This window comes from Gavia stellata, chromosome 1, assembly GCF_030936135.1.
Source record: "Gavia stellata isolate bGavSte3 chromosome 1, bGavSte3.hap2, whole genome shotgun sequence".
Taxonomy (NCBI): domain Eukaryota; kingdom Metazoa; phylum Chordata; class Aves; order Gaviiformes; family Gaviidae; genus Gavia; species Gavia stellata.
The window spans coordinates 27,966,405-27,987,324 of NC_082594.1; the positions used below are offsets into that span (position 1 = coordinate 27,966,405).

At 38.9% G+C, this 20,920-nt stretch overlaps 1 protein-coding gene across 1 annotated transcript in view; it reads right to left on the minus strand.

Annotated features, from left to right (window-relative positions):
* The window catches only part of TRPC4 (transient receptor potential cation channel subfamily C member 4), a 107,685-nt gene extending 87,032 nt beyond the window's left edge, over nt 1-20,653 (minus strand). Inside the window, exon 1 of the mRNA XM_059833350.1 lies at nt 20,276-20,653. Within this exon, the coding sequence (XP_059689333.1) occupies nt 20,276-20,653 (378 nt within the window). The remainder of the gene's footprint in view (nt 1-20,275) is intronic.
* Nucleotides 20,654-20,920: the final 267 nt, after the last annotated feature.

The following is a 20,920-nucleotide window of genomic DNA, read 5'->3' on the forward strand; positions in this document are numbered from 1 at the left end:
GCTCTGAAGTCACCAGACTTACAATGAATTTTACTTTCAAACTAATGAAAAATAATTCCCTTTAAAGAAGCCAAAAAATTAACCAGTACACACTGATATTAGCCACACAATCTAAATCTTTGACAGAACACTCACAGAAAACATATGAATCTTCCTTAAATCCTGGGAGGATGGAAAGCTACTAGGTTTTACAGTCACTGACTGTGACTCCCCAAGGCTTAGCAGTGATGTGAATACATTATACACTTTGGAGTTAATATGTCAAGTGTGAGGCTGCTTGAACTTAGAAAGGTCAAATGATTTTTGCCTTCCTACATTTTGTTGAAAATTTTCTACTTCAACACTATTCACAGGGCTGAACAAAGCAGTTTGCTGATTGTGTATGCTTGTATGCATATCTGTATGGGGACAAATAGGCAAAAAGAAAACGAAACAGAAAAGAAGAAAGCATAGCTCAAAATTTGTACACTTCAGTGCTCAAGGACATGAGATTTTTTGTTGCATTCCTTTTCCCTGCACTTACAGGGAACTTTACTTCCATTCCCTTAAGTGGGAATGAGTCAGTCCGACTTAGATATCTAAAAATTTTTTTAGATACCAAGTGGAACAGCCCTCTTCAATATGTGTTTATGTTCCCTGTATGGTCTGTGTGAAGAGAAGCCCCTTTGCTATGCACAGAGAGAGAAATCTATGCTAAATTAATGCCAGTTAGGTCTGAGACATTTTCTGTCCCTATGACATCAAGGTAGAGAGATCAATTGTTGATGGTCTGTTAGATAACCAGAAAATAGAAAAAGACAACAGTCAGTTTGGAAAAGGAGGAACCGATACCCCAGGTGCGTCCACATCTCCATCTAGATGTCTCATAATGGCTCTCATTACTGCAGTACCTTAATAGAGACTTAAAACTGCAGTGCCCATTTACCTACTTTTTAAGTAAGTGCAAGAGCTCAGAATCTACATAAAGCAAATTATTTCTTTGGGCAAATGGATAGCTTACTTGGTTCCTGTCTTTGTTTATTTATTTACAATCATTTTGCTTTTTGCTTGTAAAGGAGAGCAAAACCTGCAATGGCTGCAAGTAGTTAGGTGAATAAATTTCTGAGTCATGTCAGTCATAACAGCATGACTGGAGGAAAAACCTAAAGCAAAGACAAAAAAGGATATATGACAGATAGCAAGATTAATACATATGTCATCCCATGCAGTACCACATTATATAAGGAAATTAATATCATAAAGGTGTGTCATCAAGCTCATCAGTTGCTTCAGCACTATTGCTCTACAGCTGTCATCAGCCAAACACCTTGAAAATGCTGAACTCTGCATTTCAGTAGAGACCACAGCATACAAGTTATCCCTATGCATATACAGTTTTCTGATTTACATTCTGGTTAGTTGAGTTCTTCTCTTCTCTTGTTTCATATTATTATATCAGTTGAAGTACATCCTGATTATGATGATGGAATTAGTTCCACAAGGAAAGATTCAAAAAATCCTCCTACCCCCAACTCCGGTCACATGCACTAAGTCACTGATAAACTACCAGATAACTTGAACAACTTGAAGATACAACTTCAAGATAACTTGAATTCACTTGTCACACCACTGAAGGGGACTGTACACAATCTATCCTGAAAGTCGTGCTGAAACCATCCTCACAAGACTGCACAAACTGCAGGCCTGCAATGGTGGCCCCAGATTTGGCCAAAAGTCCTCTTCCCCATCCCAGAGTGCTCACTGTACATTGCATAGCTGACATGCTGTTTGGCCATCGAGCATGTAAGGCAGGCAAGTGGGTGGAAGTTGCCAAACTGAGCTCAAGGACAGCATCATTTCGGAGCAGCGTGTGTGATACCAGCCATGCAACACCCATCTGGTATATTGTAATCTTCTGCTTTCCACAGGCAGCTTCCCTGGCTTCCCTGGAAAGGGTTCAACTTGTTTATTGTCCTTGGACACATTACATTTCCTAAAGGTAAGTACCACACGCTTAATGTGCTACTGGAATATTTTCTTTTCTTTTATAAAATTCTGCTTCTGCATCTATTCTTTTTTGTAGGGAACAGATGTATCCACAAACCTCACTCTTGCTCTGAGGCACTGTAAGTTAACTGACAACAGTCTGAGGACTAAATGTAGGTGTATGACTGTGCAATGAATTTTTTTAGAGATATTGTAACTTCTTAAGAATGCACACTTTGAATACTAATTAAACATCTGAACTGCTGCCTAAGTCCAACAGGTAAGATTTCATTACCAACTGTGTCCTTTAACATTTTCACAGGCACAGTTCAGCTCAATGCTGTCAAGCTGTTTAACGCTCGTCTTCCAGATCTGTTTTCTCTGGAGTCTAATCACAAGCAACAGAGATGATAAAAATGAGGCCGTACATATTTGAGGTTAAGTGGTGCTTATACTTTTGGGTGAAATAAAATATTGAATCTTACACAAAGTGTGTTTAAAAGAATTAAAATATTGTTTTTTATATAAAATATATTAAGAACTCAAATTAAAATTCTAAATGCTGGACACATAAGGCCATAAAACCTCCCTCTTGTGCTAAATTATAGGATGTGGTTCACAGCAGAATGAAAGGACTGACTAGCCAAAATGAAATCCTAACCATAAGTTGAGACTTTGTGGTGGGAAGGTTTCTTTGGGCTGCAGCTTTGAGATGGAAGTATCTTCTGTCAAATTCCAAATGATATTATGAATGGAAAAAGTGGTGGATTCTTGAGGGTAAGAAAACTCATAAATCTGACTTCAGGCAGTAACAGCTGGACAACTTATCTGGACCTCAGGACAAGAGTTTTGTTACCAGTTCTGCCAGTAACTCTAGGTTGCCTAGGCAGACCAATTCTTTCTGCTTCTTTTCTCAGCTGGGTACACTTTTTTGAGCAAATGTTTTATCAACACAGGATATAATTCCAGTTATGAATTAATTTCAGGAAGATATAGCAAAAATAATATTTAAAAAATCAGATATTTCTGTGTGGACATCTTTGAACAAAAGATTCTGGAATTTTTTTTTAATTTTGAAACCTTAGTTTACTCCAACATTTGCCTATAATTTAACAATGAAAAGGGCCAATTCCCACAACATTTTATTTCAGATCAAATTATTGTGATTATACTATTTTATTATTACAATTCTATCTGTTAATTTTATAAAAAATCCCTAAATTATGAAAATATTGTATTTCAAGTCAGCCAAGAAAGGTGTCTGACAGAGAGGAGCTTTGATAAGCAACTCAAAACAGATACCCAACTTCAGCTGTCTAAAATTAGGTAAGGTAAACGCTCCCCTTAGCATACAGCCCTACAGAATTTATTCAGCAGACACAAGCCATATGCTGAACTAGCTCAAAACTTGATGGCTGTGCTATCTTATGCTAACACTAACACCATAGCTCATGCCTCCTAACCTGCACTGCTGGGATACAAGATGGATATTTTTCAAAAGAACTGGCCAATTCTGGCCAATTTTCCAGGGTTTGTGAGAATAAGGTACGAACAGTTAATGCTGCATGTGTTCCCTTTAGGAATTTGCTTTTTGTCTATCACCTATTGGTCAGGCAGGGAGCTGCCATTTTTGCCTCCTTGCAAGCCCTTCTCAGTGTATACCACATGGGCCATAAATATTTCCAAGGATCAGGCCTAAATGTCCTTATTTGCTGCTAATATGCTTTATTGTTAGCGAAGGGTAACTTCCCCCTAGCTAGCTAGAATAGGGTTTTATGTAATATCATGTCCATTTATTTTTCTGAAAATTTACTTTCAGCTTTGCTGGGACATGACTAGGAACAGAGATATTACCATAGCTAATACAAAATCCCTGTCACATTTAAGGAGGCTTCAGTGCTTGTCTTTTTGTGTGTATAGGAATTTTGCAAAGTTAAATTTATAAGTTTGAATTATTTTAATTTTCCAAGAACAAGCTGAGTTTTCAAAACCTCTTAGGTTTTTATCTCTTTTTATCAGTTACACTTAACCTACCCTAAGATGTCAGCCCATAGTTTTCTAATGCTTTTTCATGCTCATCCTATTACAGCAGAATCAATTTGTGTGTCGCATAGTCACAGCATGGACTGATGAATTCCAGTCTCTGTGCCAGCCACATTGCACAAAAGGCATTAATGTTATATAGTAAGAAAAAGAATTACAAGAGCATTTAGCAATTCACTGAAACCCACATTGCTTTTCTAAACAATGAGGATGACTTGCATAACTGCATGATGCAAATGACAGTATATATTTTGCATATCTGCAGAATATTCAGGCCAAACAGTGTAAAAGGATTCAGCAATAGAAGCAGTAGATGTCAGGAAGAAACTTGTCAGAAGGTCGTTTGCCCCCTTGAACCCAAAGTATGGTAACTATACCTAGATCAATCCCCACAGATATTTGACCAATCTGTTCTTAAAGCCCTGCAGTGGTGGGTAGATACGTTGCACCATTCACAGACAATGTTTCTGATACTTAATTTGTTTTACCCGTGTGCAGTTTAAGCCTATAATGTCTTGTTCTATAAAATGTGGACACAGAGAATACATTATTTCTTTACTATAGCTTCAGTTTTCTCTTTTAAACACTCTTATTCCTTCAGACTTTCCTTACAGGGAATATTTTCTAGTATTCTGAACTTTCTTTCTGCACATTCCTTACCACTTCTGAGTATAACAGAGGACAAATTCACATACATCTTATCATCTGTGCTCATTCTGATGTGACCAAATATGATATTGACTGTTGCACAGTAATATGATATTATCCAGTCTTTTTCTGTTAGTCTTGTTTTAATCCCCCCTGCAGAACTGCTATCTTGATCATTTTCAATTCCAATATATACTTGGTTGATTATTTCTGCTTACTTAGAACCTTACACTTTTTCTTACTGAACTGTTTTATTTTTTACAGAAATAATTTCTCTTATTTGCCAAAACCATCCTGAATTCTAATTGTGTCCTGCAACAGCCTTGTGATCCCCCCAGCTTTGTGTTGTCTACAGATTTAACATGCCCTCTCTCTATTTCATCCTAAATGTCACGAATTAATTTACTGATTGGGACAGACACCTGCAGAATTGCTCATTTCATCCCTCTGTTTGATTCATTCGTCCCGTTTCACTGAGTACTGTTGGCAACTACTCTGAGTGAGGTTTTCTTAGACTGTATTTTGAGAGACAGTTTCTGAAATCTTACAAAACTCAAGCTAAATGATATGTACCACTTTTCCTCAACATACAGAGCTTGCTATCTGGTGATGAATGAAATTATATTGTTATGACAAGATTTGTTCTTGACAAATCCTGGTAGGCTGCTATTCATGTCTAAGTTTTCTTCTAGGTGCTTACAAGCAAAATGTTTGATTATTTTCTTCAGTATCCTCCCTGTTGTGAAAAAGTAGATTTCTTTTATTTGAAAAGGAGACTAGACAATTGAAAGGAAAGGCTGTAAAATTAATTGATAAGTTTCCAGATAGAATCAGAGGAAAAGATACTTGATTTGATAGATTTGGGACATGCATTTGTTGGCTATGACTGATGACAAAAGGCTTCAGCATTTTTTTTTATATTTTTTTTCTCCTCCCTGTATCTCTGGGAGCTGATCTAAAATACAGCCTATACACAAAAGTGGTCATTTCCAATTAATGGTTTTCTGTGAGCATTATTAGTGGATGGATATGCCCTTCCTTCAGTCAATGTCAATAGCTTGAGCAAGGGTAGGAAATGACTTAAAAGTAGACACTCAATAAAAGACTGTCAGGATATTTTGAATTTGTTTCCAGCTCTGAAATTCATACCTCGTCTCTCACCACATATCTTTTTGGAACTAGGTAGAGAAGAGTTTTTCAAGTAAGAATTCTGGACATTTCTTGAGTGCTCATAATGAAAAATGACAAGCAGTGTTGTTTTCACTCAGGGACAGTGCAAGAAGAAAATGGTTTGGAAAAATACGAGAGCTAAGAAAGAAAAAAAGAAAAAATATCTTATTACGGAAATGATTAAAGAAGAATTTGAATTATTTTTATCACATCATAATAAAGCTCATATACACCTCTCTCAAAGTTTGCATGATGAGCGAAGCCAATATTGAAACTTCCTGAATGTTCAAGGAGACCTAGTGGGGTCCTTCCCAACTGAATGTTTTCAAATGGATGCATAGATACTTTTCTCAAACACAGAATGGTTCATAAAGGCAAAATCATTTTAATGAAGTTTATGTCTGACATTCCCTTTCCTTGCAACCCATGTCTCTGGTCTGATTAGAAAAATGTGGAAAAGCTCTAGCTTTTCCCTGGTTTTTGTCTTCTCCCAAAATGGCTCCAATAGTTAGCTGGGGAGGCAGGAGGAAATTGGCTTGTTTCTCCAGTGAGGTCTTGAGAGAAATGTTAGAAAAAAGAGTTCTTAGAATCTGAGCTGGATCCTTTGTCTTTCCCTGAGCTTTACGGATCTTTACAGAAACAAGAAAAGGCATCCCGCTGGCTAAGAAATGAGAAAGATGGTTTTTGAAAAGGAGCTTTTGCAGAAAGAACAAAAACAGGCTGGTGGGCTCTCTAGGTATAAACAAACTGTTTAGGAGGTACAAGCGTCTCAGAGGGAAGGATGGGAAGTAACTAAACTTCCTTACAGCTGTTTGCAATTATTTAGCATTGCAAAGTAATTTGAGATATCTTCACAGCTGGGAAGTAAATTTTGCTTCTGAGAAAATTAAAAGGGTTATACTCTCAAAGAACAAAGTGGGTATCAGGCAGATTTGCAAAACCGTTAAAGAACAATGCTTTATATATTTTCAAAATATTATGAGAAAGGAATACAAAAGAGTATGGCAGGGACATAGAAACCCCATAAACCTGCAGAGGATGCAGGGAAATGTCGTAATAAGCTGCTTCATAAGTACGTTATTCCTGGTATGTTATTCAGTGGTTTGTTATTTAGCAGCAGCTCTAGTTTTTAAACCGTATTATAAGTTTTCCAGCTTTCAGAGATGAAACAGAGGACTTCTTTCTGAAGTAGATAGAGGAGACCAAGGCTCATGCAACTATGCCAGCAGTGAAAAATGGAACTTCCTTTAAGAGGCAAAGGATTGACAACTGAATATTATTACAGCTTAATGATATTCTCAGCTGTGTTCCATGCCTTAATGATAGACACTTTAAGATCCTCCCTGCATGTAAAAATCAACAGAACAATCCTACTGCTTATGAGGTTTTGGGAAGATGTAGTGCTAAACAACGGAAGATTGCTAGAAATTAAAAATTTCCTTTTGAACTTCCATTGCAAAGAGATCAATGGAGAAATGGGAAAGGCATGCATTACTGTAACCTGTCCTATGCAGTGAAAGACCAGGAGCAGAATAGTTAGTTAGAGGTAGTTTAGGATAGATTGCTAGTCAGAAGCCTTTGAAACTGGTGCCAAGGAGAATGGATTGGTTCAAATCCTTTAATACTGTTAGTTGTTCTTGTTTCAGGTTAGTCTGATCTTAGCGTTGTACTCCTCTTCAGCTTACTGATTGATTGCAGATCTTGATCTGTACGCATCTTATACACATGGTGCATCCTAGTAATGACTGGGTAAAGGGGTATTCCTAATGTGCTTTAGGATATGGAAAGTTTTTTCTATATTTTTACTGAATTCAGTGCACAGTAGTAACAGAGGCTTAATAAGCAGAGGTTTAAATGAGCAGGGAAGAGAAATTTCATCTTGTCAGCCAGCTTGTTTGTACCTACAGTTGATGTCACAAAGCTAGTTGGTAGCAAATAAAATGGTGGCAGACTTTTTTGCATTTCCTGCAAATATTCAGCTGCATCTGGGCAGTACACAACATGAAATGTAAGGCTTTGAGGGTGGATATTTTGGGTTTCCTTTTTTTTCTGCCAGAAGGCCTCACACATTGTGACAAGCCTGTAAACTTAGATAATATTTTATTACCAACCCTCATTAATGTTTTATTATCTGAATTGAAAGGGAAAATAATTTTGCCTCCTGCCAGTCTGGGGTGAAGATGTGGAAGATATGGATCCTGGCACTGGCATAAAGGACAATTAAAACACTTCTGCCAGTACAATATGTGACATGTGTATCCTCCCTCCAGAAAATTGTTGGTGAATTGACAGGCTAAATTGGTTGTCTTCTAAGAAAAGTAAGCCTCTGTAATCATGCTAATGGACTCTGTCAGTAACCTCATTGTGACTTTTGAATTTGTTGGGCTGTTCCAGCTGGATGTTAACAAGAAGGAATATTATAGATACTAAATTCCTGCAAGTTTCCTAAAAGAGATGGATAATTGAGATCTGAATAAAATTCTGGAGTGTGAGCTCAACAATACTACTAGATACAAGAGAACTCGTACAAAAAGAAGATATTATGAGTGCATTGGCCTCTTAAAAAGCTTTGATGAACATTTATAACATTAAAACCAGAGAAAATTCAATCATGATGTACATAGCTATGTAGAAATCAGATTTCATAAATTTCACTGCTCACAGAACAATTTGACAAGGGATGCCCTATGACAAGAACAAAGTTGATGGTGGAGTGTTGAGGGCCATACATTCTTGACAGCGGCATGTTTCTATTTTTTAAATTTTCATAGGGTTTTCCCATGGCTGAAGGTTTGGAAAGCCACTCATTTTAAAGATTATTAGGTATGGTTGCATATTTGACTCTCAAAGACTAATGTTCACTTTGAAAAAGTCTTTGAATTCTACTCTTCCTTGCATATAACTTATTTAGGAGGTATCTCCACAGGCAAGTTCCAGGTAACTGCATTTCAGCACAGTGGTTCACAGACAAGGAAGAACTCTAGAATGGATCTTTGAAAATATTTTTCAATGGACCACTTTGCAGCATTGGATTGCCTGGAAGATTGCGTCCATCAGCAACTGCTATGCCTTTGAAAGAGTTTCTTTCAACAGTAGGGCTCTGGTGGTCTTGTTCCTAAAATCTTTCCTGGGTTTCTGCATTGGATACTGTCAGAGAGAGGATATGTTGTAGATGAACCTACGGGATGGGTTTTATCTCCAGATTTAAACACCTAATTATAGGGCCTATATGTGAATTAGGTTTTTAAGCTCCTATTATACCCAGTGCAAATCTAGGGCTCATCTCAAACGCCCCCATATAGGTGTCTAGTGCTACTTCAGATATCTCCAGGTTTCCTGTGTGACCTCCAGTCACCACTCCACACAGGCACAGGTCTCGCACAGGTCCCGTGTCATAACTGCCAGGCCCACACATGTCTCGTAGATGTACTAGAATGCCTCACATTTCACTTAGCCACTACGTGCAAGCCTTCAAGCTGGGCCCCTGGTTGATGTAGTCAGTAGAGTCCAGAGAACTATTTTTCTTCACTTACAGTAGACACTTACAGTTAGTCAGCACACCATCTAGCTCTTCACTGACCTCATTGGGAGTTCAAATATCTGGCTTACATGTGAGCGCTAAAGGAGTGATTCAGGTACCTAGACATAGGCATCTAGTACCATTTAAAATACCTTAGAGAATCAGAAACATCTACACAGATGAGACACAAGACCTACTGGAGGGTCTCACCCCTTTGCAGCACAGGTGGAGGACAGGCAGGCTGCCCTGACGCAGAAGACATCTCTGCATAGACCCCTCGCTCTACTGCTACATTGCATTCAGCTTCAGGCATCTCAATGGGGAGCTGACTCCCACCCCTTACATACTTATATCTGTATACATGTATTTATATATAGCACAGATCTTCTCAATCCATTTTATCAAGGGCAAAACCATTAATTGTCCCCTGAGAAGCTGCTCTAGGCAGAGAAGATACTAGTTTGTTTATATTGCTCCTTTAATGTTTATATATTTGTTAACTTCATAAATTAAATTGCATAGCCAAATGTAAAGATAATTGGCTATGGGGATTTCTAGACCTTAGAAGTCAAGACTACCTCAACTGAAAAAGGTTCTACGTAGAACCTGGAATAGACTGCCCAGGGAGGTGGTAGAGTCACCCTCCCTGGAGGTATTCAAGGAATGTGTGGATGTGGCATTGTGGGACGCGGCTTGATGGGCATGGTGCTGTGTGGTGTGTTTTTTTGTTTGTGGGTGTTTGGGGTTTTTTTTTTGTTTGTTTTTTGTTGTTGTTGTTGATGGTTGGACTTGATGATCTTAGAGGTCTTTTCCAACCTTAGTGATTCTGTGATTCTGTGATATGTGTTAAACTTCTCATTCTTCTTAATAGATTTATACTACCAGCCTCAGAGCTGATCCTTAACCTGTTTTCAAGAACTGAAAGGCTGTTAAAATCTTTAGCTGAAACAGTCTGTATAGTTGTTGAGTTGTCAGAAAGTGAAAGTAGGTAGGTTTGGCAAAAAGGATTCCAGGCATGGAGGGTTATGAAGATGACAGTACCGGGCCACTAATTCTAGAAGGCAGAGATTTTGGACATTTTCTTTATTTGTATGCTGTCATTATTCTGATTGTATACTTGGGTGAGTGCTGTAAAGTGGGGCTCAATAAATATAAAAAGAAGGTAAAGCAAAGCAGCACTGAAAATGTGACCTCTTGAGGAGAAATCTGATGTTTCCACAGATCTCATTTTTGCATTAACCTTCTAAAGATTTTGGTTTACTTTAGATTTTCAGATGTTTATTGCTAATCTGCACTCACCTCATTGTGGTAGAAAAATGCTTTCATTTGCAGCATGAGCTGAAAACAAGTGTTGAAAAGCCAGCAAATAATGAGAGAAAAGCACTTAATCATTCCAAATCTGTAACACTATATATATAAAATCTGTAACAAATCTACACATTTGGGTTGAAGTATGTTTCACCAATTGTCTTTGAACTAAATCTGTATTTATCATCATCAACATTTTCTTAACTTCTACAAATTGCTAAAATGGAGGATTAGATTCACAGCCAGTGTAAGTCATCATTAATAACACTACCTGCCAGGAATCTATCCATAAGGATCCTCCTAGTCAGACTTTTTTTTTTTATGTTGCCAATAAACAAATGGTTCATCATTTTGTACAGGTCAAGAAACTATCACGTTCCCCCATATTTTGGCATGCTTCTTTTGCCACTGCTTCAACTTTGGAATATCATGATTTAGCATTTGTTACAAGGTGATGGGTGCATATTGTAGAACACATTGCCTACCTCAATATTGAAATTGCTAGCAGCTGTATTTACGGCACCAGCATATTGGCTCCTGGAGTCTTTCTTTAATAATTGTCACAGGTTTTTCTACAAAGCCACCCATCCTACCTCTGATGCATACAAACACAGACAATTTGGGTTTATTGCCAAGACACAATGACACTTATGCACAGGTTTTTTTTAATTTAAAAACAGTCAGCATCCCTCTAAAACATCAAAGATCAATACTTTTGTAAATCCATACCTCCATCTCGTATACAATTAGTCATCTTCACCTTTATGGTACACCTCTCCTTAAAAACTACATGTTGTTTTCATGTGGCCAAATGATTATATGAAAGACCAAGCATGTAGATAGGCTACTATATCTATTTCATCAATAGACTGCACTATCCCCTACACAGCCTTTTGCATTCATCTCTGTCTATCAATATTTTAAAACTTGTCAGAAAATTCTAATTCCACTGGGGAAAAAAAAAATACTCAGCTACCCACTCAGGCAGCTAGGAGAGGGAAGAACCAACTTCATGCCCTCACATTCTACTTCAAGGCTGTACTTCAAGCCCCACAAAATAGCTTTGCATTGCTTCCTCCATATTCCTTACTAGCTAGACTGTCATTAATGAGAACATTAAAAAAATATTCTTTAGTTCATTAACTTCTGTGGGAGACATTTTCAAAACAAAAATGATGCTTTAATCTCAACAAAGAGCATTACACAAGTGATTGCGACCGGTATTTTCCAAAGTTACTGGAGAGTTTTAGATAAGAAAAACTACAAGGCATCATGCGGTGCTCATAAAATCTTTCACTTTCTTTCTGCCCCTGCTTCACCAATGTAAGTCCCAGTTCTGTAACTAGGTGAAAATTCGAAATAACATCTGAAAACAACAGGCCCAACATCTTTGTATTTAAAGTCCATTTCAGGTGTGCTGGGCCTACAACTTGTGTATATTCCCCTGGTCCTCTCCATGATGACCCACACTGTTACCAGGAGGAGGTACAACCCCGACATAGCAGCTTCCCCATGAACACTGTTGGGTTGTGGGGAATGCAGGGCAGGGAAAATGATATCATACCACAAGGCTTGAAGGGAAATAATGGACCAAAGCTGACTGAATGCTCTGCATGTACTAAGAAGAGCCTGACTGAGACTGAAGTTGGGCTATGAACGCAGTTCCAGAGAAGAGCACTGGCTTCATCTCAGGACCCTGGGGCTCCTCAAAGGGCAATTTCAAGAAGTACAAAGATACTAAGAGACATGAAAGGGTGATGAGGCCACACATGGGGAATTTCCTAGGAGACAGCAGCTCTGCCAGACCAGATAGGAGCTCTGTCAGAAGTACAGAATCTAGGCTGCCAGCATCTCAGGAATGGAAAATGACTCTTTAGGCTCTGTGCTGCTTTCATGCTGTTTCCTGACTTTTCACCTTTAGACTTTTTATCAATTTCTGGGAATGCTGCCAGACTGAAGGTACTTTGCCTGCAAAACTGTCTAGCCTTGCTGTCTGTGTCCCTTCCCAGATAGCTTAGATGAGTGCCTGAACATCCATGTAGCAGCCTGCCCCAGTGGCCTAGAAGCTATACTGTACAACAACCTTGACACATCCTCACACAGGACCATTCCCTCCTCCTGCCTGCTCTACACATCCTTTCGTTCTCTCCAAAACTACATGGCAACACTGCTAAAAAAAAATGAGATGCTGAGACACATTTTCGCATAAGATCAATCATTGTTTATTCTGATGAGAACTGCAGGCAGTAGATTCAAGTGAAAGACGACTTGTATTGTCAACACCTCCTCTTCTCTTCTGCCTTCCCCCACTCCAAATAATTATCAATCAGCTAAATGCATCAAGGTTTATAAAATATAACTTTAGCTTGGGACAGCAGAATAATGCCCCGTCTCTCCCCATCTCCCCAAAGACCCAAGATAGCAAGCTTTCCTACTGATCCACCTGGAAAACTCCTCTGTGCAGGAGTTCACAGTGGCTGCTAATACACTGAGTAGCACATAGATGCCAGGGCAAGCTCTGAGGTGCTGGTCTGCCTATCATCCAGATCAGGGGGCTGGCCAGACCTCCTGGTAGCTTTCTGCTAGTTCATTCAACACCCAGATGTGGGATGATGTACTGGTGCCTTCCTGGGAGAAGATGCTGCCACCACGTGAGCTGGGACCCAGGAACTCCAAAATGTCCTGTTCACACATGGCTAAAATACTCACGGCAAGCACTGTGCATGTGGCATACAGCAGTATTAGGATATGTTTGGCTGGGTTAGATTCCTAGATTCACAGCTGACGTGCAAAGTATCAAAGCTGCCTTCTTCTTACATACCACTTCTCACCTCACCCATCTCTTCCAGATGGCATTGTCCTTAGAACATAAAAGCATATAATCACAGCTTGCTGTCCTTACCCCCTACATCAAACTTTCCATCTCTTTCATTTCGGTCCTTTCCCTCAGGGATAAAGGCTAAAACATACCATCCCTTTTACCCAGCTTCTCAGGAATATCCCAGTTGTAAAGCCTACCAAGAGAGGCTACTAAAGGGGTGCTTAAATATTGATGATGAAGGGTTGCTTACTGTCTGTCTGGAGACTATCTTTATGCCTTTCCTGAGGGAGTCTCAGAACCTGGTAGTGAAATCAGAAACTTGAATCTGTAGCTCTGCGTGCAACCCAAATGGTAGCTAACCAAGTTTGTAAAAGCATGGAAATTATGTGGAGAACTGAGGTGGCAGAAGAGGATTCTGGAAAATGAATATATTATACTTTGGGGTGGGTGGACATTTCCAGGTACACTGTAACTAGGTGGCATTGGCAACCCCTGCTATGATCATAGCATCTTAGCACCACAGCATCATAGAACGGTTTGGGTTGGAAGGGACCTTTGGAGATCATCTAGTCCAATCCCATCTTAACTAACTTCTTGCCTTGAGAAGGCAGTAAAAATTCATGGAGGTGCTGAGATGCTAATTCAGGTATTAGTATCTTCTACCACTTCCTAACCACATGCCAGACTCTTTTACCCTGTCTCTGGTAGCCATATGCAATAGGCTCTTCACCAAGGAATATGCTGCATGTCTTTCAGTTTTTCAGAAATGTCTGTACCTTTTAAGTTTCGGACGTTTGGGTTTTGTCTGTTCTAATAAATACTTTTTTCCCCAATATTTAGCTAATGCATTGAACTTATCCTTTCTTAGGTCTTTGAGACACTGCCAGGAAAATAAATGAAAAACGATGAAATAAAACTGTCTATGCCGTGGACTTGTATTTTTAGAGGCCAAAAATGTCTGAAGTCCACATTGAAGAAGCTGAGGCCTGGCTTCCTGGTTTGACTTTGACTGGCAGGGACAATGACTGAGTCTGTGGGGGTGAGCAAGCAGCAGAAACAGAGGGTGGAAGTAGGAGATGGAGAAATTTAACATGTATAACATTTCCTAGCACAACAAGTAGAAGACAGGGATTTTTCATGAAGTAGTTTATGATGTGACCTTACTGGTTGTCCCAGGAGAGCAAAGAAGCTATGCAAGGTGCAGGAGGTGGGTATGGTCTCTTTTTAGCTTCCTACTTCCAGCCCTGTGCCAGCAATTTCTTCTTTTCTCTGCACATGGTGTGACAGCGCAGCACACAAAAAGAGAGAGGAGTCAAGCTTCCATACCACAGGAGGAGTGAAACAGGGATATATCACTGTGATCACTTCCCTCCCTGTTCTAAAGTTCTTCCTCCTCTAGCAGTTCATTTATGTTTGCAAATGCCAGTCTGGCATTAGCACAGTATTTTTTTCAGACATCTGCAGAAAGCTGTTCCTAGGGTGTCCACCTATAAAAATACCCACAGTATCACAAGATCGACATCTAAAAGTGAACAGGGAGGCATAAAAGCACTACCATGTGCTTTTGCTAGCCAGGCAATGCCTGTAAACATTGCAGTCAGGTTCCCATGCCCTAAATCTAGACTGTCAGCTAATACAACACTACACAGATTCAAGTTTAATAACAGAGACTTCAGCTTCACTTATGTGCTTTGTAGCATCCTTAGAAGACAGCCACACCTCTGATTCAGTCTTCCCTAAATATACAGGCTTATCTAGGTGGTCAACCACCCAGCTAGAAATCGATGCCTGGGTTCCTCAAGCAGTAGAGCATGCTATGATTTAGATAAAGGTATTCTACACTTTTTTTAATGCTACCTAACCTACAACCATCTGTGGATGCCGCATGCAATTTAACAAGATAAAAACGTTTTCTGCAGATACTAGATTTTAAAGAACAGCTTTTTTCCCCCTCTTAATTTGGCACTCAACTATCCATCAGGGTAAGCAACAAGTGACTTGGCAGATAATTCAGGACATATGGCTTTAAAGAACTGGTAATTTAAAAGTACTTGGCCAAGTATCCTCAAGTTATTCACCTTAATTTGTGTTATTCTCTTTTACATGTGCTCTAGCAGCTGGTCCAGCTAAAAAAGTGTAGAAAATATAATGCAAGTGACAAAATAACCTTATCCTGAGTTGTATTAATGTACACCACAAAAACCTCACTCACAAACTGAGGAGTAAGAGGAGTCAAATACAATTCAAAGCTGTTAAACATACATGCCTCGTCTGTAGTCACCAGGTGGCACCAGATGTATCCATATATTGATAATCAGCTTAAAAACACTGTAACCCATGTGGTCTTTGAAATCCAAAGCACATCACGTATGGATATTAGGTAGAGACCAATAGCTGCATTGTCAGGAGACTAGAGAGTTTAGATATAACTTTAACAAGATCTGACTGTTGGTTTTTATTTGTTTTATTTTTTTGTGGAGGAAGTATTAGAGAGTAAGATTCAATGGCATCTCCTAATTTTGAAGATATTGGTTGGAAAACTTTTCCAAAGTTTCAAAAATTTATTATTTTAACTAGATGCATTGATTCTTGGTCAGAATTAACATATTTTTTTTTTTTTTAATTTAAAAGTTTAAAGAATTAAATTTTGGAGAAAAATCAGTTCTTTCAAAAGATACATTTCAGCTGTCCTGAAGAACTGTAGCTTTCTGTTGATACAAGAGGACATTTTTTCTGGCTTTCTGACATTGTCAGTGAGCTCTTGAATTATGTAGGAAATCCTATGCTTAAAAAAATCTGTTGTTTTACAAATATAATCATATTATTGTATGAGGTTGAAGCTGAAATTATCTATGCATCATACATAGTATATTATCTTGTGAATATAAAAAAGATAGTGACAGCTAATTGATTTACTTGTAAATCATGAGTCATATCAGTTTTTTCTGCATTTGAATGCTCATAACTTTCATCACTAATGAAATATTTGGGAACCTAAACTGCTTCTTGAGCTTGGCAGTATTTAGCACATGCGTTTTTCTTATTCCTTATTATCTGTCTCCTCTGTGAATAACTTTTCATCAGGGGAAAAAAAACAGCAAAAGGGTGAAATCTTGACCTCACTGAATCAATGGCAAAACTCCCACTATCTTCAAGGGGCCAGGATTTTACCACACATGACCAGCTTTACACAAAGAAGGAAAACCAAACAGGCTAAGATATCATGTTATTAAAAGCACAGAGTCTGAAAATGAATCATCATCTAAACAATATGGCAAATGTTTACAAATAAAAAGTAATCAAAAAAAGTCAAGCTGTAGTTTGAAATGGAGTTTCAAAAGGAACTTGATTCTCCAGGAAAAAAACATATCTTTCCATCTAAACACTGAAAATATAAATTTTAGTATATAATTCTAAGCATCCAGATTTCATATCTTTAGTCTATTGTAATGATTTTTCAGCTAGCAGGTACTTTTGATTATATTATATATTCACAGCTGTATCTGCTTCATTGCAGCAAAATGCTTACTGCAAAAATGTAATCCACATTTACATTCTCTTCAGCATGACCCGCTCCTAAAAATGAACCAACATGATTATCTACATATACAACACCCATAGAAGCTTAATCGTTCTTGGGGTGCCCAGTGCAAACAATGACTTGCTTGCGTAAATAATTTATTTGTTTAAAGGCCATTTTTTGCAAGCAATATTTGCCTTTGCAATGGGCAAGCCTAGCGTTGTACAGACACAAAAGGAGATGTCTGTCTTTCAAATGATTCATGTATATTCTTCATGCTTTACAGTAATGGGAAGACTCTCAGCAAGTGCAGCTCTGAAAAAGGAATATAACTTAGCTTTTATAAAACACTTTGCAACATTAAATCTGAGGAGGATGTTAACACTATTATCCCACGGGGAAACTAAGGAAGAGAAGGAGAGCAGCACTCTTCATATCAGCCAGCAGTGGAGCGTGGCACTGAAACAACAGGCTTAAGCACCAGCCCAGAGAGCTAACCTCTAGTTTGGAGTACAGCAGTTTGTTGCTAATTTAACACTGTAGTATGCACCCAAAAAGTAAGCCTATCTTTCATCTGCTATAGCATGAAGCTCACCTAAAACAAGTTTTACTATTTGTATTCAAGCGTTTCCACTACAGTAGCTGTGGCACATACCAAAAAGTAGTCCTGAAAGTCTAAAGAACAGCCTGAAATTTAGGCACCTAGTGTAAGGTAAATTTGTAGATTCTCTCTCTAGCTAGTCCAAAAAGTGGTTTATGCTGTCTTAAGACAAGTAATTGAGAAAGACAGCATGAGTTGCTCTCCAGGGATCTCCATTTTTCTCGATTGGTAAGGGGAGCCCAGGCAGCCAGATTAGAGATGAGACACAGCTTTGGATGGCTACCATCAAGTGAAATGAACTCCGCTCTGCAAATGGCAATTTCAGCTATAGAGACACAGGTGGTTTAACTGGTTTGGCTCAAAGCCATGCACTGGGCCTTCCAGGTCCTGGTACATTGCACTGAGAAATTCCCATACATTGTATTCTCATCTGCCCTATCAGTTGAAAAATAATTAAATGAGCTAAACATAAAGTGAATTGAGTTTTCTTCCCTTTCTCTGACATAAATCTGTTGTCATTATAAAGGAGCTCTGCTTTTACTGTCTAGAAGAGAAGGCAGACACACACATTTGTACAAAGACCTCTTTCTTTCCATAACAAAAAAAGCCTAGAATTCATGTTATTTTATCAGCAAAAATTATACTCTTTACCTATTATCTGCAATTCTATCCATAGCAAGTACATTATACGGTAATTAAAGTATATTGTATGCATTATCTTTGAAAGGGCTATAATCATTTCAACGTACTATTCATTGAAATACATTCATACAGTACCTATAATACATGAAAATGGAAATAGATGAAAATACAACACAATATTATAAGTATTTTGAAGGTTTTTCTTCCTAGAAGAGTCCTAGGAATATCAGGATTTATGGACTATGTCATCCTGCCTCCGCTAGTTTCTTAAAATGAGAAGGATATGCAAGAGGCTAGCAAACCTCGAGGCAGTGCAAGGGGAAGCAGAGTAGGTATCACATTTATCATGAATGAGACTGTATGTAATGATTTTTTCCTTTGAGAGAAGACAGGGAGAAAGGCAGAGGAGTTTGTACCTTTTTAGCTGTACTTGATAGGATGGATGACTACTGGAGACAGGGCTTAAGTTCTGACCAATTGGGTCATGTCTCCCAGCGTTGCCTTGCTGAGTTGGGAGATGGTGACCTCCAAATGGAGGGGATGAAACCTTCATTGACTTTAAAGGGAATTTAATAATTAATTCAAAGGGACCACATCTTACCACTACTATTCTCTTTGGAATGATTTGCATCTTTGAATGATTAAGGATTTCCCACTAACATCTGCAAGAAAAATATTGCCATGTCAGAGGTGTCACAAACAAAACCTAACTGTTTTATCAACTTCCAGATTTTCCAGAGTGAGTTCATAGCAGACGCAAAGCTCTGACTTGAAGAAGTTTGACTTTTCTTACCACACAGTCTTCTAAGAAGGGGGTTTTGTGCATGATCAGTTAAATATGAGCCCAATTCTGGCTTTATATAGAAAGCAGTTAATAATTCACTCAGCTGTAAGTGGAAAACCTTGTTATTCAGGCTGGGCATAAGAAGGATGCAGGATGTTTTTACCCTTTCCTATTGGATACTAGATCTCATGTGACTTAATTACATTAAACTGATAAGCCTTGTGGACCTGTGCAGATTTGATTGAATGACAGAGATGACCTTGACAGGCTTGAGAAGTGGGCACCATGTGAACCTCATGAAGTTCAACAAGGCCAGGTGAAAGGCCCTGCACCTGGGTTGGGGCAATCCCCAATACCAGTACAGACTAGGGGATGAAGGGATTGACTACAGCCCTGCTGAGAGGACTTGAGGATACTGGTGGATGAAAACTTGGACATAAGCTGGCAATGTGAGTTTGCAGCCCAGAAAGCCAACCATATCCTGCGCTGCACAAGAAGCAGCATGGCCAGCAGGCTGACGAACGTCATTCTCCCCCTCTACTCGGCTCTTGTGAGACCCCACCTGGAGCACTGTGTCCAGCTCTGGGATTCTCAGCACAAGAAAGACATGGACCTATTGCAGGATGTCCAGAGGAGGGCCATGAAAATGATCAGAGGGCTGGAACACCTTTCCTATGGGGAAAGTCTGAGAGAGTTGAGATTGTTCAGCCTGGAGAAGAGAAGGCTCCAAGGAGACCTTATGGCGGGCTCTCATATAGAGGGGGCTTATGAGAAAGACAGAGAGACTTTTTACCAAGGCCTGTAGTGACAGGACAAGGGGCAACCGTTTTAAACTGGAAGAGGGTAAATTTAGATTGGACAGAAGGAAGACATTTTTTAGCATGAGGGTGGTGAGACATTGAAACAGGTTGCCCAGAGAAGTTGTAGATGCCCCATCCCTGGAAGTGTTCAAGATCAGGTTGGACAGGGCTTTGTGCAACCTGGTCTAGTGAAAGATGTCCCTGTCCATGGCAGGGTGTTGGACTAGATGATCTTTAAAGGTCCCTTTTGACCTAAAACATTCTATGATTCTATGATGTCTAAACACAAATTAATACAATGCATAGAGCATCAAAGTCATTGATTTTCTGATCTTAAATACTTGTGTGCAAGGATGATGGTTGGTTCTGTTTTTCTTTTTGCTTACTCCCTTTGCACAGTTCTTCTCTTTTCATTAGAGCAGACCAGAAACCTAGAGAAAATCCTGCACATACCTGTTTCTCCCCACTGGGCTTCTTGTGGTTTAACAGCAGCTCCACAGCACCAACTACCTCCTTTCGTATGGCATGCAACAGAGCGTCTCCCACATATACATTAAAACTTAAGAGCAGCTCAATGAGCTCAAGGTTCTCATTTTCAATTGCAATAAGGAGTGCAGTTCTTCCCAGGGGATCAATGCAATTAATATTGATCTTGAAATAAATTTCTGCTTCCTCCAAAGCTTTCTTTACACTGGCATAATCTCCTTTCTCCACGGCGTTCAGATAGGCTTTCTCTGAATGAGACAGTTCAGATTCTGCTCGTACAATACGAAGAGGGATACGATCTCTGTAGGGAGCATTGACACTTCTTTTGTAGTAGAACTGGGCCATATTTTATGCCATTCTAATACTCTGTCTCTGCAATATGAAAAGAAAGATTAGATCAATAATATATTTTGGGGGTACAGTGCACCAAATCAATATTTGCAATACATAAGTATTTAAAACTCATACTAAAAAGTGATGTTGAAACAAGTACAAATGGTCTCTATCGATAGAACTTGTAAGATCACCATCAAAACATGGAAAACAAAGCATATATATAACGAAGCTGTAGCAACTTACCAAGTAAAAGCCTATCTGTCAGCATACCATTCG